Source organism: Mastigoproctus giganteus, chromosome 9, assembly GCF_048544385.1.
Source record: "Mastigoproctus giganteus isolate SK-2022 chromosome 9, ASM4854438v1, whole genome shotgun sequence".
Classification (NCBI taxonomy): Eukaryota; Metazoa; Arthropoda; class Arachnida; order Uropygi; family Thelyphonidae; genus Mastigoproctus; species Mastigoproctus giganteus.
In genome coordinates, this window is record NC_143583.1 from 124701957 (window position 1) to 124729812 (window position 27856).

Below are 27856 nucleotides of genomic sequence, written 5' to 3' on the forward strand. Positions count from 1 at the left end.
TGCAGAAATGAGTGGTAGTGGATTTCTGTTCAGCAAGATGGTATCCATTGCTTAAAGTCCACGATTCTATTCTGTTTAGCGTAATCTGTAACTGCCTTTCGATGGCATTCATATTTTGTGATTGGCACGATATGGTGAGGTCATCTGCATACATATATACTTCAATAGTTTTTGGAAGATCTTCCAATATATTGTTGACCCTAACTGCAAATAGCGTTGGACTCAGTATTGAACCCTGTGGGACACCCTCTTCTTGAATATGAGATATTGATAGGAAGTTTTGATATCTGACTTGAAAGGTACGTAACTTTAAAAAATTCTGAATAATTTGAGGTAGATAGCCTCTCAACCCTAACTGATGCATATCTTTGATAATACCATATCGCCATGTGGTGTCGAATGCTTTCTGAATATCTAGGTTGACCATAACTAAATGTTGTCTCCTGATGAAGGCGTTACGTATGTTGGATTCAATTTTGACAAGTAAATCTAGGGTGGACCTGTTTTTGCGGAAGCCATATTGGTGATCAGAAAGCAGATTTTGGGAGTCTAGAATCCAGGTGAGTCTCTTATGCACCATCCTTTCGAAGATCTTGCCCAAACAGCTGGTCAATGATATTGGTCTGTAATTTTGAACTTGAGAGGTATCTTTTCCTGGTTTTGGTATTGCACAAATATAGGAATGACGCCATGAGAGAGGATATGTGTTTTCTGAGAAGATCCTGTTATAAAATAGCAATAGTGTGTACAGATCAGCTTCACACAAATGTTTAAGCATTCTGTAGTGAATGCCGTCTGGTCCTGGTGCACTATTTGGAGATTTACTCAAGGATTCTTTGAGTTCAGCTATGATAAAGGGCTGGTTATATGGAAGTGGGAGATTAGTGGAAAAGTTCAACTTTTTACGTTCTTCATTAGTTTTAATTCTCTGAAAAGCAGTCGCATAAGTTTGTACAAGACCTATCTTCTCCTACTGACATCGAAAAAGCATTTGCGATGTCAGTAGGAGAAGATAGGTCTTGCCCATTCCACTGTATTATTGGAGAATGTAACGGTAGAAATTTTCCATTCAGAGCTTGTATTTTTTTCCAGATAATTCCAGTGTCAGTATTTTTGTTAATAGTTGAGGCGAATTTAATCCAGGAGTCACGTTTTGCTTTTTTCCTAATTTGTCTTGCTTTGGCTCTCAGTTTTTTGTAAACTATAAGGTTGGCGGTAGTGGGGAATTTGCGAAATTGGTTCCAAGCACGGTTTTTTTCTACTTTCGCTATGGTACAGTCTTGATTCCACCAATGGTTTTGGTGTACTCGCTTGCTCTGTTTGGATCTTGGAATCGAAATTTCGGCTGCTGATAATATATGGCTGGTAATGTGTTCGGTTACGTCATCAATATGTTGTTGCTGTACATACTGTTTGTTTAGTAGGACACAAGTAGAGTAGTTTTTCCAGTCTGCTTTGTGGAAATTCCAAAATAAACGGGCTTTCGGGCATGATACGACCTGTGTTTGAATTGAGCTGATGATGGGAAAATGGTCACTGTGGAATGGATCATTCAACACCAACCATTCCATACTTGGAAAAAGAGATGCTGAACAGATAGATAAATCTATGGCAGAGGTTGTACCTGTAGGTAATTGAACATGAGTTGGAGAGCCAGTGTTTAATACAGTCAGATTATGGTTATCTAGGAATGTTTCAATTAATTGGCCTCTCTTATCCATAGTGGAGGATCCCCACAATGGATGGTGACCATTGAAATCACCGAGTAAACAGACAGGAGGTGGCAGTTGTGTTAAAAGGTTGTCAAGTTCAGCCTGGCAACAAGGGTAATTAGGTGATATATAAATAGATGCAAGAGTTAATGATATTCCCATTGCTATCCGAACCGCTACAACTTCTAGGGAGGTTACTAGTTGGAGATGTCTAGATGGTATGGTAGTTTTGACAAGAATACCTACCCCTCCACGAGAAGAAGAGTCAGAATCCCTGTCTCGCCTAAACATAGTATAGTTTTTGAAATTGAGTGAAACTTTTGGTGATAAAAATGTTTCCTGTAAGCATACTCCTAATGCATTAGTTTGTATGAATAAATCATTCAGGTCATCTATATTACTGCGTAATCCTCTGCAGTTCCATTGTAGGAATTTGTTCATTGCTTGGGTTTATTTGACGAAGATTGATCTGACTGTTTTTTCTGAGGTTTCTGCCTGCTTAGTTTTGATTTTTCATTTTTGGGAAAGGTTGGGCGTCCTGTATCCATGGTGTCATTGGCATGTAATTCTAGGACTGTGTCTTCGTCCTCTGACTGAACTTCCATTTGAATGTTGCTATAGCATGGTTTCATTGTCTTTTGATTTTCAACGCTAACAGATTTTGTTCTTTCGGGCAAAGTTGAGATGGCATCAGTTGGGATACTGATTGGCGTGTTGCTGGTTTCATTAACTGTAGATTTTTTATTGCACGTTAGCATAGTTTTGGCCCAGGTGGCAAATGAAATGTTTGGTTCTATGGAGACATCTGTTTGAGTTGAAATTGACCGGCTGTTTTTAGAGGGGAATTTGCCTAGCCGATGCGTATGATCGGCTAGGCATGGTTAACAGTATTTGCTTCCTTGCTTCAGGGTATGTGACTTTATGCTCCACCTTATATTTCTGGATTTGTTTGCCTGTTTTCCACAGGTCACATGCTTTAGAAAAGGCAGGATGGCTTCCTTTACAGTTAGGGCAACTAGGAGTGGCAGCTGTACAGTCTCCTTGGGAATGCTCCTTAGAGCCACAAATAGGACACACAGCATCGCCTTGGCATGCCGTCTGAGAATGGCCATACTTCTGGCACTTAAAGCAGCGAATGGGATTTGGGATGTATGGCCGAATCTTGCAGTTTAAATAACCTGCTTTAACAGAAGATGGAAGAGTCGGAGTACTAAATGTCAAAATGACGGACCTGGTTGGTAGTAGGTTCCCATCTTTTTTGGTCATTATTCTCCGCGCATGAGTCACTTTTTGTTCCCTAAGTTCTTGTATTATCTCTTCTTCTGACACTGATAGTAAGTCCCATTCGCTGATAACGCCTCTAGAGGTGTTAAGAGTGTTATGGGGCGTAACTGACACTGGAATACTGTTAAATGATGTTAATTTTAACAGCTTCTCTGAGTGAGTTGTCTTAGAAGTTTCAATTAGAAGGTCTCCAGATTGGAGACGCTTAACCATTTTAGGAGATCCACAAACCGATTCTAAACATTTCTGTATTAGAAAAGGCGATAGTTTGCCAACAGGTTGCGGGGATAATGAGTGCATTATAAGAAATGCTGGCACGTCATTATTCTGATTTTCCGTCCTTAGTCGCTTCGGACGATTGGAGTCCCGGTCGTTGTCAGGAATTTCTGATCTCGAACCCGAGGGCTCTAATGGTGGATAGTCGCTAATATCCATGTCGGCTCCTTTTGGCCCTGGGGGTTTGTCTTTACCACCCAGGTTACCGGCCCCGCCACAGGGAGGCAGGAGCAGTGCCACGAGGTGACCAAGCGGCTATTAGTTGTGTTAGTAATAAAGAAAATGAAACAGAAAGGTTTCTTTCCTTTCTGGGCCTTTGCCTACTACTTGTAGAACGAAAGAGCTACTTAAGTATAAAATGAGAAAAACGGTATTCGGAAATAAACAGAATATATATAATGGCAAAACCTCTTTAGATAGCTCGCTTTTTGAAACGCACTGAGATCGCTTGGCCACGGAACGCTTGGCACCCGGGGCCATGTTGGGAATGGTGGGAGGTGTTTTACCAAGATCATTAATACATGAGCTGGAAGAAAAATGGGATGCTAGCAGGTCAGCTTTATCCTTGGCTGAAATGACAACAGAACCATCTGGTTTTGAAAGAGGTGGGAGCAGAGATGGGCAAAAGTTGCGGCCAATAGCTTTGGCAAGGGACCAGAATGCTCGGCTACCATTAGGGCAAGAAGCAAGTTTTCTACTCTTAGCCTGTTCAAACTCTAGTTTGGACTGGTTAATAACTGCTTTACAATTGTTGCGAGCTTTGGTGTAGGCAGAAAATGAAACTGAAGAATTAGAAACAAGCCAATTACGATATGCAACATTCTTCTCTTGAATAGCCTTAGCACATTTATTGGAAAACCAAGGTTTAGATAAAGGACGAGATTTTAAAGTGGAGTGTGGGATAAAGGATTCCATTCCTGCAAGAATAATTTCACTGACACGATCTGAGCAAACGTTGACATCAGAAGTTTTGAAACAGTAATCCGACCAAGGAAAAGAAGTCTCGCAGGTCATCCCATTTTGCATTCTTGTAATGCCAAACAACACGAGGTTGGGAATAGCCATGAGATAAAGGTTCCATTGGAGAAGAGACAATCACCAATTTGTGATCTGAAGTGCCTAGAGGACCTCTAACTTCAACCGTGTACTTAGAAGGGTTGTTTGTGAGAAAAAAGATCGAGCGTATTGGCTGTATGATTAGGATTGTCCGGTATTCTTGTAAGTAAATGAACAATCTGTGCTAGGTCATTAGTAATTGCAAAAGCCTCAGCATCTCGACAGGCTGGGTCGGTGTGGCTAGAAAACGGAAGCCAGCTGGAGTTGTGAACATTAAAATCACCAAGGAAAATTACCTCACTGTTATTTTAAAGTTGGACTGGAGAAAGTCAAGTTGCAAAGAGAGGAAGTCAAAGAGCTCCAAGTGATTAGTGGAGTTGGGAGAATGGTAGAGACAACAGATGAATTTGACACAATGAGGTAGAGAGATTTTAAGCCAGAGAAGATCAAAGAGAGGAGATTCCAAATTGCCAAGTCTCTGACAGGGAATATCAGAACGGACATATGCACAAGTACCACCTTTGAGGCGAAAGGAATCATACAGCGAAAAATTTGGGCATCTGAGATGAGCAGTAGTTGAATCAACTGATAACTGAGATTCTGTCAGTAAAAGTACATGGGGTTTGGCAGACTGCAAGTGGAAATGGACATCTTTGAGATTAGAATTGAGACCACGTATATTTGTGAAATGAATTAGGAAGTCCTTGGGAGGTTTAGATCTGTTCGCAGATAAGCTTGCTCTATTAGTTTGACAATTCATGGAGTATTCAATAGTAAGAAAAAGTGGGTGGGACATGCTGTATGAAGTAATGAAATTTTTGGATATGGCATACATGTGGTAAGAATATACCCAGATCCTTGACATAACGTGGCCTCGACAATGCTCCCCGCATACACACTACTCGGACTCCCTCCAGTCACTATCTGGCAGAGTAGAGGTAGCAAGATTATACACTAGCTGATCTGGAAGCCTCCTAGAGAGTTACCAATAGGTTAGGTCCGGTGTACTAACTAGCGGCCGGCCTGCGAACACCGTTTTAGAGCTGTACCCTCGAAATGTAAGGAATATTGGATCTCGCCACGATGTTCATCATAACCTCAAAAGTCATCAATCATACTGCATGATGGAAGCGATAGGGAAGAGTTGACCGGAACGTAGCTCTAGAGACTAAACATGGGTTCCATCACTTCTAGCCTCCAATAAGCAAAGCGGTGGTATTTCACCGGTTGATGAGAGTCATCTACCACCTGCAATTATATTTAGGAAGGTTGTGAAGGAAGTAAGAAAACCATCAGCCATAATTATGAGAGCATCCTTGGACTCAGGGGACGTCCCCATGGACTGGAGATGTGTGAATGTATCCCCCAATTCACAATGGGGAATCAAAGGGTGGCACCAGTAATTACAGACCTGTTAGTGTAATTTCTGAAAAGAAAAACAATAATTGAATCACAGATTAAAGAAGTAATGCAGGATTATCTAGACAAGACTGCTGTTATACTTCAGACACAGCATGGGTTTTTTAAGGAGAAATCTTTTCCGACCAATTTGATTGGATACTATGAAGTGGTCACAAACATTAATTTTGATATCATATTCTTGGATTTAAGAAAGGCTTTTGATACTCTTGAACATAAAAGACTGTTGTACAAATTGGAACAGTGTGGCAATAAGGGCAAGTTGCTGCTAAGGATAAAGGGATGGTTGAGTGGGAGAAGACAGAGTGGTAATCACTGTACACCTCTTCGTAGACTAATGTTATTAGTGGAATCCCCAGGGTTTTGTGTTGGGCCCATTGTTGCTTTCTATATTTATCAATGATCTTGATGAAGGCATATTAATATCTAAATTTGTAGGTGATACAAAGGCTGGCAGGGTGGTTAATGACAGTAACGATGGCATGCTACTGCAACAGTATTAGGAAAGTCACACATATGGGCTGAGAAACGGCAACTGAAGTTTAACATTGATAGGTGCAAAGTACTGCACTTTGTGGTACTCCATTCATGATAGTGAAAATTGGAAAAGACCTGAAGGTAATTGTGTAGTTAGATATGAAGTTCTCTGAGCAGTACAGACAGGATGCCAGGAAAGCTCATGGGATTTAATCAATGATATACAGGAATTTTGCTAGCAAGCATAAGGAGGTGATTATCCCATTGTATAAGGCAATGGTTAGGCCATTGCCTTATACAATGGGATGTATAGATGCTGGAACAAGTACAGAGGAGGGCAATGAGATTAGTGAGGGGAATAAAAGTTGCTCTTACCAAGAAAGGCTTCAGTTCTGGAGACTAGGCGCTTGATTGATCATCTGATTTGAGGCATTTAAGACTTTGAATGGATAGAGCATGCTCAATGCTGATGGGAGTCTTCATCTTTCTCAGACTATGCACATGACAGGGGACATAAATTCAAACTGAGCAAGGGTGGTTGCAGAATAGGTGTGCGGAAGTTTGCCTTTGGCCAGTGGGTGGTTGATTGCTGGAACAAACTTCTATCTGTTGTTGTGGAAGTTGATAGCTCAAATAAACAATAAATTAATGCTAATCCATGTATTTCCTTATTCCGTGATGACCCACAGCAGGCCTTGAAATTCCCAGCACCTTGCTTTCTGGGCTGCTGCATGTTCCAATATAAGCAGTACAAGAATCACTTTCCCCCCCTGCCTGCAGCTATTTTTAGTCTATTGGGCTTGCCTAGCTTTATAAATAAGTTAAAAATTTTATAATTTACAGCAGGCCCCCGTTATAACGCGGTTCGCTTTACGCTGATTCGCTATAACGCTGTTCTTATATTATAACCCGTATTTGACTATAACGCTGTCACAGATCACTATAACGCTCTTTTACAGATTACATTTTTGACATATTAACGAAATCGTTTCATTTGATGGAGTTGATAGCTTGAAAATGAATATCAAAACAGCATTAAAACGTTTCCCACGCCGACTTGAGAAATTTTCCCACGCTCAGTGAAATTTTCTCGCACGCTAATTTAGTTTCAGTACAGTGACTTGTTACGTAGTTCCGAGATCAACATTTTAAAAAATGATCAAGTATATTTCTTGTAATATTTGCGTTATATGCATTTATCCGAAGTCTAGTCATCACTCAGTAGAGTATTAGACATCGTGCGTAACGGAAAGTTTACTTGAACATTGTATCGTAATTAATTCAACCAACCCAGTTACATTTTCGAAGAGCTAATAATGACTGAAAGGAATGAAAAAGCAACAACGTCTGGGCGCAGTACGAAGACTATAAATGTAAGAAAAAGACTGAATTTGAAAATTAAATTAGACGTTTTGAAGTGAATCGATTCCGGTCAACGACAAACGGATGTGTGCCATAATTTAGGACTTGCAACTTTAACTGTAAGAACAATTATGAAAAAATAAAGAATTAATTTTTGCAGCGGGAAAGATAGCTGTTCCACTGCAAGCAACTAGGGCTAGGCCGGCTATTAGGATTGAAATGGAAAGACTAATTTTATTGAAGATAATATTCCAATGCAGAATTCAGTTAAGTTAAATATTAAAAAAAAGAGAGAGAGAGAAAGAGATTAGCCTACATGATGATCTGAAGAAAACTCGCCTAAAAAAAAAAATGTGGAACCATTTAAAACTGGTAAGGGCTGGTTGAATAGATTTAAAATCCAGGGAGAAGCCGCAAGTGCAGATCAAGGAGCCGAAACTTTCAAAAAAGAACTTGTTAAAATTATTGAAGAGGGGGTATTATGTGATATCCTTCTCAACAAGTTTTTAACATAGATGAAGCAGGACTTTTGTGGAAACGAATGCCTAAAAGAAGTTTCATATTGAAAGAAGAAAAAAACATGCCAGGTTTCAAAGCGGCGAAGGATCGGTTGACTTTATTGTTGGTTATAACGCTGCGGGGGATTTAAAATTAATACCCCTTTTAGTTTATTTGGAAGAGGGCCAAAGTTCAACTCAAAATCGACACATTTTTCATGATTAAATTTATCAATTAAATTAAATTCATTATTTTAATTGGAATTTTAAATTTACTTTTGATACGCAAGTAGTTACCACATAATTATACGTATGCAATGCAGAATATTTTATATGTGCAAATATTTGAATATTAAATAATTTTGACCGACATTTGTGCATCTTTTCATTACTGTTTATTATTCATTAGGAAATATCCTATGGCACCGACCGCAGCTCATAAATACATATGTTACCTTATGGGAAAGCGGCGCTTGCTTAGCGCGGATTCACTTAGCGCTCTGTTTTTCCGGAACGAATGATCAGCGTTAAGCGGGGGTCACCTGTACAAAAGTTTGAAAGTAAAGAAAATCAGTAAATTAAAATGTTCAGCACACATTCTCGTGAATTATTGTGGCAAATTAATATACATGTAAGTTTATGTTGTGGGAGAGATTTTGAATCTGGCTAAGAGAAATTTTCTTTGTTTATTTTTTAAACAAAACATATCATATGGTAACCCTATAAAAATTAATGTTGACTAATATAGCACAGTTGCTATAGATCACATATTATAGATAATGAAGAGCTTTTACCTTTTTAACTTCATAAAATTTCTGTTATATGGTAAAAATCATTATTAATTGTAGTAATTTTTTACATGTTATGCAAATTTAGACATTTCATGATTGCATAAAAATTCAACTATTAACATTCTTAATATTATGTAGTCAGCACATACCATTTTTTGAAGATAATGTAGATGAAATGGACTGAAGGTGGCTTCTTACATGGTCAACATCAGCAGGATGAATGAAGGAATATAAAGAATGACCAATCATTTCAACCTACAATACATATATAATATGAAAAACAAAATGCATTACAGTTTAACTTATACAAATCAGAATGGTACTAGCTAACTCTGCAATATCACAATGATGTTTACACAACAACAACACAAAAGCATAAAGGTAATCTTAGCCAATGAATAGAAAAATAATTTAAACAGAGGATACAGTGATAACAAACATGTTTTGCAATTAGCCTGCCATTCAAATGGCATGTATAAATCAAACTGTCTGCATGGGTACATCAATGCCCTCTATACATACTGATAGTGACAAAATCTGTAGAAAAATTTGAACAATAGCAGCATCTAAAAAAAAAAAAATCGGCACTCTCAATTTAATGATAATGCCAACCATACTGCTAATAATATTTATGCATCCAAGATATTTGAAATTTGTTAACAATTTGTAGTGTACGACTGAAACAATATAATAATCAAAATTGTTTAACATTAAAGGATAAAAAGTAATGACCGTGATTATACAATACAAGTACAGTTCAACTAGAATATGGTACAAAGAAATGGTTTAAGAGAATAAATTATGAATCATAACTTATAGATTCACAATTTATTAAAGCACCTGAAGCTTCACATGAGTGACTGACAGACTGCTTGACTGTCAACTACAATATCTACTTTTGGAAGTGTATGCTGGGAACGCCTGTGCTGCATTTAGGCTCTTCATTTTAATTGTTTTAATTTTTAATTTCACCAATACTGACAAACTAATGCAAAAAGTTCACACTTTCCTTTCCCCAAAGGAGATCATATCAATTTCAATTTTCATTTCACTTCAAAGTCATCAAATAATATGGATTTCAGAGAAGAATCTAGTTACAGAATCATTTGCTGTCCTGTTAACCGTAAATACAATAACTACCAAAAAACAGCATCAAAACAATTAAAATCGATACTTTGACAAAAATTATGATACTTTTTTGTCCCAAAATGAGTGGACAGAATAAGAGACAATGGACCTATAAATTTCAATGCTGAATGGGAAGAAACATATTGCTTTGTTCATATCAAAGGTAAATGTGTTTTTGTTCATTGTGCAGTAGTAGGGTTGCAGTGCCAATGAAGTATAATGTCAACCATCATTACCAGACTAATCACATCTCCTTTAATGCTAACTATTCACTCAAATCTTTAGTTAAGAAAGAAGAAAATAAAGGAACTGGAATCAAAACTCATGGCAGCAGTTGACTTTTACTGTACTCATGGTAAAATCTAAAAATGCCACTACTGCTTCCCTTAAAATTTCTCCCTTACTCACAAAGAAGAAGAAAAAAACATTTCAAGATGGCAAGTTGTTCAAAGAAGCATTCCTAATTGGTGCTGATAGCCTTTATGTAGGGGTTTCTAAGTGTGAGATTATGTGGGCAACACAAGACTTGTTATCTAATAACACAGTTACAATGAGGATACAAGTAATTTCAAGTGACATGCAAATTCAACTTAAGTATGATTTTTAACTGTGTCAATGCTTCTCACTGCAATTTAATGCATTGACAAATATATTGGACACTGAACAGTTGGCAAACATGGTGACTATGGTATTTAATGACTTCACAAGAAGAGCTACTTAGAAGTTTGGGCAGAAGTTTGCCTTTAGCCAGCAGGTTGATGACTGCTTGAACAAACTTCCATCTGTTGTTGTGTTGATAGCTTAAATAAATTCAAGGAATAACTAGACAACTATTGGAGGGAATGGATAGATGAAATGGGAAATGTTGGCTGATACTGTATAAGCTTGCTTTCTTGCATCATTTGTCACTACTAATGCTAATGGGCAAACAAAAGGTGAGGTGAGAATATTTATAAAATATTTAAAACCTATATGATGGAAATCAGCTTGCCTCTATACAAGCTGTCTGCATCATTACTGATTTGTTGCTCTCTGTAAAAATGATGAATCCTTTCTGGCCCTTTTATCTTATTACCAAGAAACTTAAAATTCTTCCATCTGAACATTGCTAAAAAATAATTAACTCTTTGCATGGGCACTTTTGCAATATCAACTTTTTAAGCCCCTACTGGAAGAGTTTGAAGACAAACATGTGGCTCAAATGATAGGCTCTGTAAAATCATTCGGCAAAACTAATAATATTGTGGATGTTACACATGAAGATGAAGTCTCTTGTGCATTTCCCAAATATAAAGATTGTATATGAGAATGATTCCAAACTGTTGTCATTTGTTGGTCACCTTCAAACACTTCTGGAGTTTGAAAAAATATTTTAACAATTCACCACTATTGCACTGATGGCAGTTATTTTATTTATTTTATTTTATTTTTTGTTGTAAATTGTTTTACTTGTCAAAGTGTGGTTATAGAAACTGCTGAATCTGTTGCAAAACTCTGCAAGGACAAAAGAACTAGAACTGGAAATTTTGGAACTTCAAAACATCGTTGTTCTGAATTCTATGTAACAGAAGAAAACTTTTGCAATCTGGTTGACCAAGAAAAGTGTTTTCCCTTAAAAAGTGCAGCATACAAGATAAAACCTTTTGGTTTACATTCATGTGTGAATCAATTTTTAAAGACAAACATAATAAAATCAAAGCACAGATCTCAACTTACTGATGTCCATTTTGATAACTCTTTGTGAGCAAGAACATCATACTACTTTCCCAAATTTGAAAACTGCCCATTGTAATGCAGTACCAAAGAACACACCAACTTTCAACATGAGCAATAATAAGTTTACTATAAAACTATGTATTTTTGATTGTATGGTGAATTGAGTCATTAATTGTGTTTTGTGTATATTTGGTCTCCATACTTTGTTTGTCCAGAAAAAAAAAAAAAACTGGACTGGATTAAATACAGAATTTTTTCTACCTTCCTAAATATAGTCAAACTTTTACTGTAATAGTTTCTGAAGCAATTTCTTATGGCTTGGGCTGAGTAATTGCATGCAAGAACCTGTCAAGTTTCCAGCCATGCACATTGTATTTGCATGAACAAGGGGGGGGGGGGGTTATATGATGTGTGCTGACAATGTGAAGAAGTTTTGAATTCTGTGATTTTTATAATTCAAGGTTACTCAAACTACAAATAAATGTAATAAATTTATCAAACAAAATGGAAAACACATGTTGTTGTTGTTGTTTTGGTGTTTATTGGCGCATCGACAACGGAGATCATAGTGCGCCAGTTCATTGATTATACAATGTTCTCTTTATATAAATCTTGTTCGAATGTGAAAGGTTAACTGTTTCTGCGGTATTATACTATTATTTACAGCAGATGGTATATGTTGATTGTTTGTATGAATCTAAAAATATCTGACACGTGTTCTTTGTCACCTATAAGATCTTCAAGGTTTTGGTTTCCTTTATATAATGATGAAAAAATTCGGTGTCAATCATTTTCATATGTTGGGCATTCTATTAGTATATGTTTAACTGTTTGGATAGTATTGCATACTTGGCATCTTGGGGGTTGTTCTGCACGTAATAGATGACCATTTGTTAAATGCGTATGACCTATCCACAATCTGGTCAGAACTACTTCTTCTCTCCTTGATTTCCTTATGCTCGTTTTCCAGTGCTCAACTTTTGGTTTTATTTCATATAATTTATTCCATGTTTGTTTTTGCCAGAGTTCTTGCCATTGGGTTAGACAGCGATTTTTAGTGATTGGCTTGTAGTCATTATGTGGAACTGTGAAATATTGTTCTTGAAGGTTATTGGTTGATTTTGCAATTCTATCCTGGTATCCAGCAGAAACGTATATCTTGTTTTTTATTTGTGAAGTCTGTTAGTATCCGTTTAATTTGCCAGAGTACTGGATGGGTTATATTGCTTGTGTTTTGTATGGTTTAGATTACACTTAATGAATCACAGTATATTACTGCTCTCAAGTGGTAGGTGGTTCTGAAATGCTCCAGGGCTATCTGAATTGCTACTAATTCTGCAGTGTAGACACTGCATTCTTTTGGGAGTTGGCGTGACAATGTAATATCTGGGAATACTGCTGCTGCTCCTACATGGTTCTCTGATTTTGATCCGTCTGTATATATTGGTATGTGATTGGGATACTAGCATTAGCATTAGCATTAGTAGAGGCATTTGATGCAAGAAAGCAAGCTTATGCAGCATCAGCCAAAAAAAAAAAAAAAAAAAAAACCCACTTCCACTTCACCCCTCTGTTCGTTCAAAATACCTGTCCAGCTGAGCCTTATATTGCATTCTATGTGCTGCATGCAGTTGTTGAAAGGTGCTGTCTGACAAAGTATTTTTATTCCAGTTTTGTGTGAGGAGTTCATAGGCTGTGGTATGGTTTATCCATGGTGGATCTATATATCCTTCTTGGTTTGCAACGTTGTCTATTTTTAGGTCATGTGTTATCAGTAGCTCCTGTAGTCTGATGCCTAGAGGCTGATTTGCTCTTTTGCGGTTCTTATATATGTTTTCCCATTTTGGCGAGAATAAAGTTGTCCAAGTCGGATGGTCTCTTATGGGTCTTATCCTGTAAGCATACAGCAATGACAACTGTTGTCTCCTCAGGAACAGTGGTGGTTCATTAGCCTCTGTATAGAGACTGTATATAGGGGATGTGCGGAAAGCTCCTGTTGCTATTCGAATTGCACTATGGTGAATCGGATCTAGCCATTTGAGGGCGCTCTTTCTTGCTGATGCATAAACCGGTGCTCCATAATCTATTTTTGACCTTACTAGTGCTTTATACAAGTTGAGCAGGGTATAACGGTCTGCCCCCCAAGATGTTGTTGTTAAGACTTTAAGAATATTAAGTTGTTTCATACATTTTATTCGTAGTTCTTTTATAGGTTCTACAAAGGTCAATTTGCTGTCTAGAATAAGTCCAAGAAATTTTACACTTTGTTTAACTGGTATTGTGTTACCTTGCAATATTAATTCAGGTTCGGGATGTAAATTTCGTTTTCTACAGAAATGTATGCAGACTGTTTTTTCTTTTGATATTCTAAACCCGTTTTCCTGGGCCCAATGGCTAACGTTGTTAATTGCACATTGTAGTTGTCTTTCTATTGTTCCCATGTTCTGTGCTTGATATGAAATACTGAAGTCATCTACATATAGTGCATATGACACTGTGGGTGGTAGTTGTTTTGTGATGCTATTTATTTTTATTGAAAATAGTATGGCACTCAGGACAGACCCTTGCGGAACTCCTTCTTCTTGTTTATATGATTTTGACATGGTGTTTTGTACTCTAACTTGAAATGTTCTATTTTTCATGAAATTTTGAATGAATAGTGGTAAATGTCCTCTGAGTCCTGCATCGTGGATATCTTGTAATATACCGTGTCTCCATGCCGTGTCATAAGCCTTTTCTATATCAAAAAATACCGTAACCATATGCTTTGAGGTTATAAATGCATCTCTTATATCTGCTTCTATTCGTACAAGGTGATCTAATGTGGATCGATTGTGTCTAAACCCACACTGCATATTGGTGAACCAGTTAGTTGTCTCCAAAAACCAGACTAATCTTTTGTTGATGATCTTCTCTAGTACTTTGCTTAAGCAGCTTGTGAGGGCTATCGGACGATAGTTGTTTGGGTCCTTCTGATCTTTATTGGGTTTTTGGAAAGCTAATACTATTGCATGATGCCACGCTTCAGGATATTGGTTTTCTAGAAATATACGGTTGTACAGTTGAAGGAGGTTTTCTATCTCTTTCTGCTTTAGGTGTTTAAGCATATCATAGTGTATGTTGTCTGGTCCAACTGCACTTGGTTTTGTTTGTGATACTGCTTGACGTAATTCATGTATTGTAATTGGTTGGTTGTAGGGTTCAATCCTTTTAGTATTAAAATTAATTCTGTTTTTTTCCGTTTTCTCCTTATAGGTCAAAAATTCAGTATTGTAGGATTGTTTGGACGATACTTTAGCAAACGTTTCACCTAATATATTAGCTATCTCTGATGGTTCGGTAATGCTTTCTCCATTCCAATGTAATACTAGTGATGGTTGGTTTTTATACTCCCCATTCATTTTTCCTATTTTATTCCATATTATTTTTGTGTTTGTTGTTCTATTTATAGAGGAAGTAAACTGGATCCAGGAAGTTTTTCTGGCTTTTTTCGGAGTATACCTAGCTAGTGCTCGTGCTCGCTTAAATTTTATCAGATTATCTGTTGTAGGATATCTCCGGAACTTATTCCAGGCTTTGTTTTGTTCTCTTCTTGTTTTCATGCAATTTTCGTCCCACCAGGATTTTGGGTGCAATGGAAAACGAGTCGAGGTTGTGGGTATTGTTTGTTTGGCTGCTTGTATTAAGGTATCTGTGACGTGCTTTAGAGCATCATCGACCGATGTTTCTTGGATGATTTGTGGATTAAATATTGCCAGTTCTCTAAATTTTTCCCAGTTACTTTTTTCTATTTTCCAGCGAGGTGGTCTGTTTGGGTGGCAAGGAAGGTTTCTGGTCAATATGGTGATTACTGGGTAGTGGTCACTGCTGTATGGGTTTTCTATTACTTGCCACTTTAATTCCGGTAGGAGTGAAGGGGTGCATATGGTTAGTTCTACTGCTGAGGTTGTGCGACTAGGAAAGTGAAAATACGTATGTTTGCCATTATTGAGTAGTGAAAGGTTATGATGGTCTATTATTCTTTCTATTATCCGTCCTCATCTATTGATATCAATGTTTCCCCACAGTTGACTATGGCCATTCAGGTCTCCCATTATACAGAAAGGTGATGGGAGTTGGGAGATTAGTTGGTCTATTTCCTCAAATGGTATATTTGGTCTTGGTGGAAGGTACACTGAACAGATGGTTACCCTAAATTTCAGTGTTATTCTTACAGCTATCGCTTCTATATTGCTGTTTAAAGGAATGTGTTCGGTTGGGATATGGTTATGGACTAAGATGGCTACACCTCCATGTGTTGACCTTTCTCTTAATATGTCTTTCCTATACAGTCTATAATTTTTCACTGAAAGGGTGTCTTGTTGTCTAAGGTATGTCTCTTGTAGACAAAAACATATTGGCATATGTTGTGTTATTAAATACTGGACATCATTGTAATTGGCACGTAGTCCTCTACAATTCCACTGGATGAACTGATCCATTATTTGGTTTTTCTAGGGCTTCTGGGTTGCTTCCGAAATGGAGCATTCTTATGCTTTGTCTTATCTTTTTTAGGATAGTTTGGTCGGTCCATGTCCATATCTTCTTCTGTGAAAATTTCTAATACTGGTTCTTCAGCTGTGTTTATTTTTCCTATTTCCATCTGTTTGGTTTCTTTGGTGTTTATAAGTTTAGGTCGGTTTTCGTTGTGATGCTGATTTGTGGATATCTGTTCTGTGTGAAGAGAAATTGAGGTATTCACTATTTTCTCCTTTTTCTGTGCCTTCAATCCAGTAGATGATTCTTTTGGCATCATGGAAATTTCAGTTTGAACTTCTACTGATTTATATTGGATTACTGCTTGTGCATATGTTGGCTTGTTTGTAGGCCATGGCTGTATTATTCTCCTTGCTTCTTGGTACGTTGTGTTGTGTTCTGTTTTGTATTTCTGAATTTGTTTCTCTTGTTTCCATTTTTCACACGTTTTTGAGTAGGCTGGGTGTTCCCCTTTACAGTTTGTACATTTCAAGATGTTGGCAGAGCAAACTGTAGTCTCGTGTTCTTTAGAATCACACTTTGCACAGGTTGCTGAGTTTCTGCATGCCATTTGTGAATGTCCAAATTTCTGACATTTGTAACAACGTAGTGGATTCGGTATGTATTGTCGTACTTGGCAGTTCAGATATCCTGCTTTGATTGTTGCTGGAGGTTTTGGAGTATTAAATGTTATGATAAGGGTTCTTGTTGGAATTATATTTCCATCCCTTCGGATATTAATTCTCTTCACTCCTGTAGCTCCTTGGCTTCTTAATTCTTCTGTGAGCTCTTCCTCTGACACATTTAAGAGGTCCCACTCTGAGATCACCCCTCTGGAAGAATTCAGTGTGTTGTGTGGTGTTACAACTACTGGCATTCTTCCAAAAATTGTTGTTGAAAGTAATTTCTGGGAGTGTTTGGGATTTTCTGTTTCCACTAGTATGTCTCCAGATCTCAGCCGTCGAACTGACTTGGGAGATCCTACTAGACCCTCTAATGTTTTCTGGATTACAAACGGAGACATACTTCCTAATGTCTGATCTCCTGTCGCATGTATGACAATGAATGTTGGTATTTTTGGTGGGTCCATATCTGTCTTCTGTCTCTTTGATTTTGTGTTTTCTGTTTCAATACTTGGTAGAGCTTTCTCTTGAAGCCCTATAGTACTAGTAGTTAATTTACTACTCATGTTTGCTCTTTTGGCCCTGGGAGTGTTACTTTCCTCTCCCAGGTTGCCAGCCCCACCACGTGGAGGCAAGAGCAGTGCCTCTTAGTGACCAAGCGGTTGTGTAAGTTAGATTAGTAAAAGTGAGAATAAGAGAAAAAATAAGAAAGGTGAGTTTCCTTTCTGTGTCTTCACTTACTGATTGTAAGATAAAGAGCTGCTTCACAAAAAATAATAGGATTTTAACGAGGAAATTAAAGAAACTTGTTTATTTTTAGAACACTCTATATATCACTGGGAATCGCTTAGTTACTAATAAATCGCTTGGCACCTGGGGCCATGGAAAACACAAAATTAATTCAAAAGCATAAAGCATTAAGGTAACACTTGTAACAAGTGAGAATGATATATTTATTTATATAACATTTTTAACTTAAAATAATCTATTTTACTACATTGTATTCTATAATTTGAAGCTCGAAGACATGATGACAGATGGACCAAGAAAATAACAGAATGGTACCCAAGAGGAGCTAAAAGAAAACCTGAAAGACAACAATGGAAATGGATAGATGAAATTCAAGAGTTTGTGAGCAGTGGATGGCCATTGCACAAAACAGGAGGAACTGCAAAGTTGCTGGAGAGGCCTTCATTCTGCAGTGGATTGAAAATAGCTGACGATGATGATTCTATAATTAAAAACCTCCTGAAGTTTGGTTATCATATACAGTGGATTCCGGTTATTTGGGCCACCGGTTAATCGGGGCAGCCGTTTATTTGGGGCAAATCTTAAAAAACAGAACCCAATCGAGAAAATAGCCAGGATTTACTTCGCTTAATTGGGACAAAATGCCATTTAATCGGGGCAGAAGACCGCAGCACTGAAGATTACCCTACGATTGTCCCCAACTGCACCACGTAGTTCGGTCGAATTTCTGGAGGTCACAACCATAAAACAATTAGCAGTCACCTGTTTATTGGGCTTTTGTATTAGTGAAATCTATCATAAATGGATAGTAAACTCTATCTTATTGAATTTGCGATAATACCGACAGCTGGAATTCTGTGGGTTATTATGGTGAAATGTGTTTACACTTCTATGGAATCTTCAATCATATAAAAAAAAATAATTATCAGGCTCTTCTCTTCATTCCTATTTTTAAAGCTATATAATTTGTTACTCCATTCTCACTTGGTGCGTATCGTATTACTTGCAATTTGTGTGTGTGCGGTGTTCTTTGTTATTGATTGCTTATCTTTTTACTGTTTTAATTATTAACTCCCACCCACAAATGACATTGAACAGAAATGTCAACTAGTTTATTTAGTATGTACATATTACAGTACGTATTAATTATTCCGATTATCACGTATATTCTCCCGAATTTCACGTATCATTTAATTTTTTAATTGGTAAGGTAATAAAGGGTAAATTTGTACTTAATATATCTTTACCTTTATAGCCTATGGATAATATTCCTCCTATTTTTGCTAATTACAATCGCTGTTTAATAGAATTAAAATTCAATTCACAAACGTGATCACAATGACCGGCGCTTATTACACATAGTATAGTGAACGGTACTTTACAATGGTGACGTCATCGTAACGTGATGTGATTGAACAGTGAACCAATTGTAAAGGGGGGGGGGAGTACATTGTATTTTTAACTATTTACGTGAAACTTCGGATAATTGAGGCAGCCGCTTAATCGGGCCAAAATGCACTAGTCCCGATTTGTCCCAAATAACCGGAATCGACTGTATAACCAAGTTTAGCAGCTTACTGGCAAACTGTAAACTGCTAAATTTTGATAAATTATTACATATTTCTTACCAAGGCCCATTAGCCTATCATGGGTTTGCAAAATGCTGGCAAGTAGCAATCAGAAACAGACAGCTTTTGCTAATTATTATTTGGATGTACTGAATGGTGCTAGTCCTTGATGATGTACCATTCAATGTATTCTTTTCTAATAATCAGCAATAATTTTATTAAATAATTTTTTTCTTTTTCTGTTTATTTATTTTTTAGGGAGTTTCTCTTTTGGTTATAGTTAAGGACACTTGTATCTTTTTCTTTCAGTATTATTGACCAGCCTGCTTCTTATCTGGGCATTAATATCTGCTACTGGCAATCTTGGCTTCCACTTTTGTTTTCTAATGTATATAGCTTTATTCCAATTTTTTTTTTTATACGTCTCCATATTTTCTTATTTTCTAATATCAACAATGTGATGTAATGTTTAATTATTTATTTGATGGCATTAATGCGGACATTTTTTTCCTTGAGTTCCTGCCCCGGTGTTTGCAACAGTAGGGAGTGCCACCACTACCAGCTCAATCGGGTAGTGCCCTCCAGTCTCTTGTAAATTTTTAAACAGACCAGCAGGCACACAAAAAAAGGGTGGGCACCATTGTCTTATCCTATTGCCACATCTACTGTGCAGATTTTCTAAACAGAATGTAAACTGTTATGTCACTGGTGAAGCAAATGCAGAAGTTTTGAGAATATCATATGATGTGTATAATATCATCTGCATTCTGTTTTTTTTTAACTGGGCAGCAGGCACACTCCAAATAGTGACAAAAAGAGGGTACAGGAGTGGATATGTACCCAGATTTTTTTTTTTTTTTTTTGAAAAAACTTTTTGATGTTTTAAAATCCTATTCATAGAATACCAATGCTGGACCTTTTGTGAAGGAATTGCATTAATTATTATTTGTAACTTTTTTTGTTTTTAATTAAAATTTTTCTAAATTAAAAATCTTGTGTTTTTTCATGTGTCATTTTCAATGAAACAAAACTTTTATTAGTTCTGCTCAAAAAAAAAAAAACCGATTTTTTTTTAAGCATAAACATCTTATGAACATAAAATAAGCATAAAAGTATTAGTTTCATCCATTTTCCAGTTTATAAAATTGCTAAAGGCACAAAATTTTAAAATTATATTTTTTGCCCTTATTTTATGCTTATGTATATGAAGAAACTTTTATTATTTGCGCTCAAAATAAAAAAGAACTGTATAAAGTATAAGCATTAAACTATTAGGCCTTTCATTTTAGATTTGATAAAATCATTAGTGTGAAATTTAAAAATTACATCAGCTCAAAATTAAAAAAAAAAACCTGTATAAATATAAAGCATAAGCCTGAAAGTATCAGGTTAATAAAACTGTTAAATGTGCAAAATTTAAAAATTACATGCATGCAATCATATTTCTGCTTATATATTATGTATATGAATATTACTAAAAACAGATACATAAATAAGATAGACAGATAGATATTATACACTATTAATAATTTCTCTTTCCAACTTGATAAAATAATTAAAACTATCAAGCACACAAAATTTAAAAATTATGCTTGCACTCTATTCTTCATTTAGAATACTGCCTGAAGTCTATGGACTCAAATAAAAATTTTAAAAAATGGTACAGTAGCTCATCAGAATATTCCTAGTTTGATAAAAAAAAAAAAAAACTAGAAAAACTGCAGTCAGTATTCACTTAAAAAAACTACACAAAAAATTAGTTCTTCTATTTAAGAACTGCAGGGAACAACTATTGAGTACTCACACATTTTCAGCTACTCATTCTTCAAATGCCCTGAAACCTTTCATTCAAGATTGAGATATTATATTTATAGAATTACAGAGCATAATTCGTGTATAACCTTGAACTAGAACAGCAGTTGTTCAATGTGTAAGTGAAATATAAATACTGTTACACACCTACTAAGCATAAAACGTTACAAAAACAGGTGCACAGTACCTATCAAGTTCTTTCATATTATTACATCAAAAACAATTGACAAAACTATATCTATATTTAGGAAGGTGGAGAAGATTTCAGAAATTAATCTTTAACTAACAATCAACATGCAAATCTTTTTATAGCAAGGCACCTGACAGGTCCTGTACACGTGGTACGACGTTAATAATTTCAGATGTCTTCAGACTAGATGTTATTGTTATTTGGTTTTTAGGAGCATTAGCAACTAAGGCCATATTGCTCCAGGAATATGCGGTGGTCATTCCCTGACCTTTCCGCATCCTCCGTATTTGGTGGTGACGGGCTCGAACCCCGGTCTAACCCAGAAGCGTGTGCTACACACTGCTGCTCCTTCCCACCTGGCTACAGAGGTGTAAATATGTATTATAATATGTAAATAGTTCTTTCTGCAAGCAGAAACCACAATGATAACACTCATAATTCATGCAGTCTAAATCCTCTTTTCTTTTAATGCTCAAGATCTTGAGGATCCCAGGCAAGGAAATTCACCCTTTCTTTAATTTGATTTGTCTTAGTATTCTATTAGCATTATTTTATTTTAATTCTTACTCAACAGTTGTTGCTTTCCACGCATTAAGATGTAATGCTTCTACTGTTACTCACCTTTCTATTTTTAAATGTATGTTAAAGTTTAATTATATATGTGAACCCTTGGCCAAGATTACCAAATTGTAATGGACAATATTGCTATGCTTTTGTCTGTACAGTACAGTCATTACATAAAGACAGAAACACGAAATAAAGGATTTAATAATAATAATTAACAAACAAAAGGAACAAGAGAAACTATGAGGGCAGGTCAAGGTTTACCTGGACTTTTTTTTTATATATGTATGTGTGTTGTGCATGCATCAGAATAAGATACTCTTTGCGGTAGATGGTGAGAATACTGTTCTCAGTTCCAAACACATACATGCCCTCTGTACAGACAAAGCAGCACAGCATGATATCAGACTCTGAGTGTAGTATTTCATTGTATCATATAAATTACCATTAAAGACAAAGTCAAACTGCCTGCATTTCTCCACAGGTAATTGCACAATATGGGAGAGAGATCAATATTTTATGCTAGCACATGATCCTCTCATGTGCAAGCATGTACAACTGATACAACAAGTTTTCTAATGGTCACAAAGAAGTTGCTAATCTACTTCATGCCCACTACAGCTGACAAGTTCAGTGGGTATGTGGCATCTATCACATGAGACTACAACTGGACATGTGGCATATGTCATAGATGTAAACATAATCACACTGAGGGACTGATTCCTGTCAATTTTCTGTCATTTTGTGCAACAGTTAATGCTCAGTATTACAGCAACTTGCTTCTCAATGATGTGCATATAGCAGTCTGCAAGGTAAGGCTGAGTAAAGCTGTCAGAGGGAATGATTCTTCTGCAAGGCAATTATATAGTATGAATTAAAGCTGTAATACTCAATACGTTCTACATTGATATTAATATTTGTAAAATAATAAGAGGAGTTTACTTCAATATAGTACATAGAACACTTCCATATGATACTCTCCAGAAATTAAAATGAAAAAATCGAAAACTTACATTAGAGTAAAAAATAAATAATTAAAAATCAATTTAATGCAATTAAAAATTAAAAAGAATCTAATGAAAATATTCAAAATGATTTTCCTTCCTTCCTTATTTGGTTTTTAGGAGCATTAGCAACTAAGGCCATATTGCTCCGAGGATATGCGGTGGTCATTCCCTGACCTTTCCGCATCCTCTGTATTTGGTAGTCACAGGCTCGAACCAGGTCTAATCAAGAAGCATGTGCTATGCACAACTGCTTCTGCCCACCTGGCTACGGAGACGCTGTGAACAGGTGATCTTGAGGTAAAAGTTGAAAGCGTTTCATTGTGCAGGAAAAATATTCTGTTTTCCCACCAAAGGAAGAAGAGTGAGTTTAAAGAATAACATCATGATTGATACATAAGCTTGCATATAAAAAAGTAGTACAAGGGACGATTGTAACTAGCAATCAATTCAATAAATGAGAAGGAAATAAATAAGGTGCTCGTACCAAAAGAGAGATTTGTGGTTGTTGTTCGGAGGGGTTGCAGACTTCCAGTGGTAGTTCTGAGTTCAGTTCGGGTCCAGTTCTGGGAGTGTCCAGCTATGTAGTGAAGGGTTCGCTGGGCATGTTCCTGTGCTAGAAGTTAATCCGGAAGTTGAATAACAAGCCAGTCAGATAGTGCCCTGGATTCTATTACTGCTGTGGTAATTTCCTTGAGTATTAACAGAAATACTTCTTGAAATCCCGAAATAAGACAGTACTGGAACAGCTAAACAGCAGAGATCCAGAGTTCAGCTAAGAAGAGAGAGAGAGACATCACCACACTCCGTGGAAGGAACCCACACAAAAGAATCCCACCATGAAAGAGAAGGAAGGTAAGCCCTCTGAACTGTGTTGTTCTGGAAATGGTACTTAGATAAAGTGGGAGATTATTTTAGAGTAAGGTTGAAGTTGAAGAAACACGTGAAATAAGGAAATGTTTAGTACTGAGTTGGTTTATTGGTTGAAGTTGTAAAGAAAATTGATAATGCTAAATTAAGAGAGATTATATGGAACTGTTACCATTAAGTTAGCGACTTATGGATTGCTGTTGTGAAGAGAATTGATATTGGTGATTAAGAGAAATATGAGGAAATGATTAAGATTGAATTAGTTTAGCATTTGAAGCTGTAGAGAGAGTTGAAATTGTTAATTGAGAAAAATTTTATGGAAATAATAGCGTGTATTAACAGATTAAATGAGAAAAATGAATAGATTAGATGTAAATGAACACCAGTTATGTATTGTAAGTAGATTTGTATGATAAATGAGTTTTGTTTTATATTTGTGTCATTGCTCTTGAGAAACTGACAGCCCACATATAATATATATATTCGTGTTGGGGGGGGGGGGGGGAATAGCCCTCTGCTCCTGGAAATTCTAATTTTTTAACGCAGTCAGGTAGCTTGTGAGGCTAAGTGCTTCTGGGGAGCTGCTATACAAAAATCATAACAATGGCCACTGATGGCAATACTACGGTACAGGGAAATAAAAATAAATAAATACCTCCCCCACAAAACTTAGATTTGGTTTCCTCACCAAGTTTAACCGTCAGTCCCCTTCTTTCGTTAATACGGATATAATGCCATAAAATGTCAAAGAGGAGATATTTTTTATTTTTGATAAAAAGGAAATAAGATTTTTTGAGGATGAGGGAATAAGGGGGGGGGGGTTAAACTGCAACTCGTCTACAACTATCTCAGTATAAAGCACCAACTAGCACAGAATCCAAAAGGACATTTTCTGATGCTAATTAAATATGTACCAAAATTAGATCCAGTTTAAACAATAACACTATTGAGTTTCTTAAGAGCTCACTTTATTCGGACAGGTAGTGTGGATGCTTATTTTTTTGTTTTTAGAATAACCGTATGGTTAATAATTTTTGCTAGAATATTTATTATTGTAATAAAAGTTTGATTTAAAACGTAAATTAAAGTAATTACTTGTTTTTTTCCTTACTTTATTGCACCTAATTGTCATCAAAATTTATTGCGAAAATATATATTTTTTGGAATACCAGTATTAATACTGGTATCCCAGTTTCATATATTAAAAATACTGAAATTAAGGTATTGCTGGTATTAAGATTTTGATTGGTATTGTGAGCCCTAGATATAACCAATGTCTGGTATAGAGCTAAAAACAAAATGCTGTATTCTGTAAATGTACAGCACAGAATAAAAGAGTTTGTTAAATTTATTGTGGTGCTTGGATTTATTTTGTTCATGTTTATTTTTGACAAAAAGCAAACCTTTTGTCTGTTTATGTACATTCCCAATGTAATTTGTAGTTGTTCTCCCATCAAGCTGGCTCTAGAGGGATTCTACATCCATGAAGTAATGAAAAATAAACACCCATGGTTTATGATAATACTTACTGAACAATTTTCACAAAGTGTTATGAATTTATAGTATGAGATGAATAATGGAATGCTCAGAAAAATATCACGGGACTATGCATATGTGGAATACAGAAAAAAATAAAAATAAATAAAAATTACTCATGTATTATTCATTTAAAATTGGTGTTTATTATTGAATATTAATATACTCACGTGCTGATGACCTAAAAAATTTTCGACGGCATGTGATATATACAATATTTTGCCTGCACTGGTAGTTACTAGGAGGAAGCCATCAACAGCCTTTAAAGGATAAAATAAATCGTAAACATGCTAATATCTGTAATAATTTCATATATTATTATAATTTCTAATAATATTCATATTATGATTCTCCTAAAAAAGAGGAAAAAAAACATGATTATTTCAGGGTTCCTTGGCAGATTGCTCACCTATATTATAATATTTTAGTTCACATTGTACTAAATATGATAACTCATCATGTATTATGTCTGACCAAGTGTATGCTCGAGGAGCAATACATATGCTGTGCAAGCTGAAGAATAACTTGAGGAGGATCTTATACTCTCTGTTTGAGACTGACTAACTACAGCTCTGAATGAATAGACCTTTAAATTGTCAGGAGGTATGCCAAGATTTGAAACATAATTGGGCAAATTAGCATTCGTTGAGGGATATGATGAAAGAAAGCAAGCTTATAGAGTATCAGCCAAAAAAAAAAAAAAAACCCTTCCCATTTCACCCATCCTTTAAGCTATTGTAAGTGGTACACAGCTTAATTAACAAAGGTCAAGGGTTGTCAATGTCCTTGAAAAGGCTGATATTAGGAACTGTCTAGCAGGTAGAACCAACATGGAAACCTTGAATGTGTAGGAGGGGAAAGGTAAATGAATTGGAAAATTAATAGGGGGGGAGCTAGTGACTTGAAAAATTTTGGCGGGTTTTCTGGGGGGGGGAGCAGCAGTCTTGTGCAGGGAGTGAACTGTAGTGGTGGCAAAAAGGAAGTGTGCTACGGATGGTTTCTTTGCTGATGAAGGAGTTGCAGCAAAAAAGGGGAAGAGAAAAAAAAGATTGCAAAGGTTTTGCTGAAACACCAGATTTCAAAGAACAAAGGGGACCAGCCAATTCGATGCTGAAGAAGTGGTTGTAAGTCGAGACGACGGAGTCTAGGGAATGTAATGAAAACTCTAAAGATTTGTGAGTACCTGATTTAACTTTTAAACATAAAATACCTGTACTGGCCACCCCGGTCGCCGGAATAAATGTTTTTTCCCCAAGGCATATTCTCTCTCCCTTCGTAAGGAAAAAAAAAAAGGGGGGGGTAGTTATTAGCGTAACGGCAAACTGCCTATGTCACACAATACTTGATTATTTATTAGTGGTAGAACTAGGGTTAAGTAAATCATAAGCTGAAACATAGAGTAGTGAATCAGTGTAAGTAACAATTAAGGTGTTTATAGTAATATAAGGGACAATACAAGAAGAATATGTATGCTGAAGCCTAGCACCAAATCCTGTCAGCGAGAATAAGTATATGATACTAGCTTTATTTTACCTGTTATAATGTATGATCAGAAACAAAATACTTTATAATAAAGAAAAAAAGGGTTTGATGTTGTTTATTGCCAAATACTGGACTGTACCTAATGATTATGTGAGAGGAAGAGAATTTTAATAAATATTGTCAAACCTTGAATGTATTGTTTTAAAATGTCAGTAAAGAATTTGTATAGATTAGTATAGATTTGTGAACTATTGTTCCTTCCTCTGCTCAATTATGTACTTAATGAAGGGAATCTTCTAGCAGTCAGCTAATTGGTGAGTTTGGGACTAGTTTATAAAGTATTGGGTCTAGTATAAGGTAGGACTGGGACTCCAACAAATTGAAGCAGGGAGGAGCATCTGGAAGTATTAGCTAGAGTAAAGGATACTACCTACACTATCAACTTCTACAATAACAGATGGAAGTAGATTCCAGCAATCAACTACCAGCTGGCTAAAGGCAAACTTCCGCACATCTATTCTATTCCTCAATTTGAATCTATGCCCCCTCAGGTTCTTAATCTGAGCAAGTGGAAGTATCCCATCAGCATTAAGCCTGCTTAAACCATTCAAGGCCTTATACACCTCAATCAGATCACCTCGTAGGTGCCTAGTCTTCAGATGCTGTAACTTGCAGAACTTAAGTCTCTCTTGGTAAGAGCACCCCTTTGTTCCCCTCACCAACCTTGTTGCCTTCGCTGTACTCATTCTAGCAACCCTACATCTTTCCTAAAATGAGGCCTCCAGACCTGTATGCAGTACTCAAGGTTTGGCCTGACCACTGCCTTGTACAAAGGGATAATCACTTCCTTGTCTCTGCTGGCAAAATTCCTATATATCATTGACAAATCTCCAAAGCCTGCTCTGGCAGCCTGTCTGCACTGCTCAGAGAACTTCATATCTGACTGCACAATTACCCCCAGGTCTTTTTCATTCTCCACCTCCCTGAGTGTAGTACCGCACAATTGGTAGGTTTCTCTTGGGTTACTGCTACCCATATGCAGTACTTTGAATTTGTCAACGTTAAAGTTCAATTGCCACTTCTCAGCCCATCTGTCTAACTTTTCTAGATGCTGTGGCAGTAGCATACTGTATTTATTGTCATTAACAACCCTACCAATCTTTGTATCATCTGCAAACTTGGACATTAAACCTTCATTGATAAATACACAAAAAAAGGGCCTAG

The 27856-nt window shown here is 36.4% G+C and overlaps 1 protein-coding gene across 2 annotated transcripts in view; it reads right to left on the bottom strand.

Moving 5' to 3' along the window:
• The window catches only part of LOC150080704 (circadian locomoter output cycles protein kaput-like), a 320717-nt gene that overhangs the window by 92892 nt on the left and 199969 nt on the right, over positions 1 to 27856 (bottom strand). For both annotated transcript variants that reach the window (XM_090381907.1, XM_090381906.1), the window contains 2 exons: positions 25321 to 25410; positions 9024 to 9129 (listed from right to left, as the gene is read on the bottom strand). In XM_090381907.1, the coding sequence (XP_090238033.1) occupies positions 9024 to 9123 (100 nt within the window). In that variant the 5' untranslated portion in view covers positions 9124 to 9129; positions 25321 to 25410. The remainder of the gene's footprint in view (positions 1 to 9023; positions 9130 to 25320; positions 25411 to 27856) is intronic.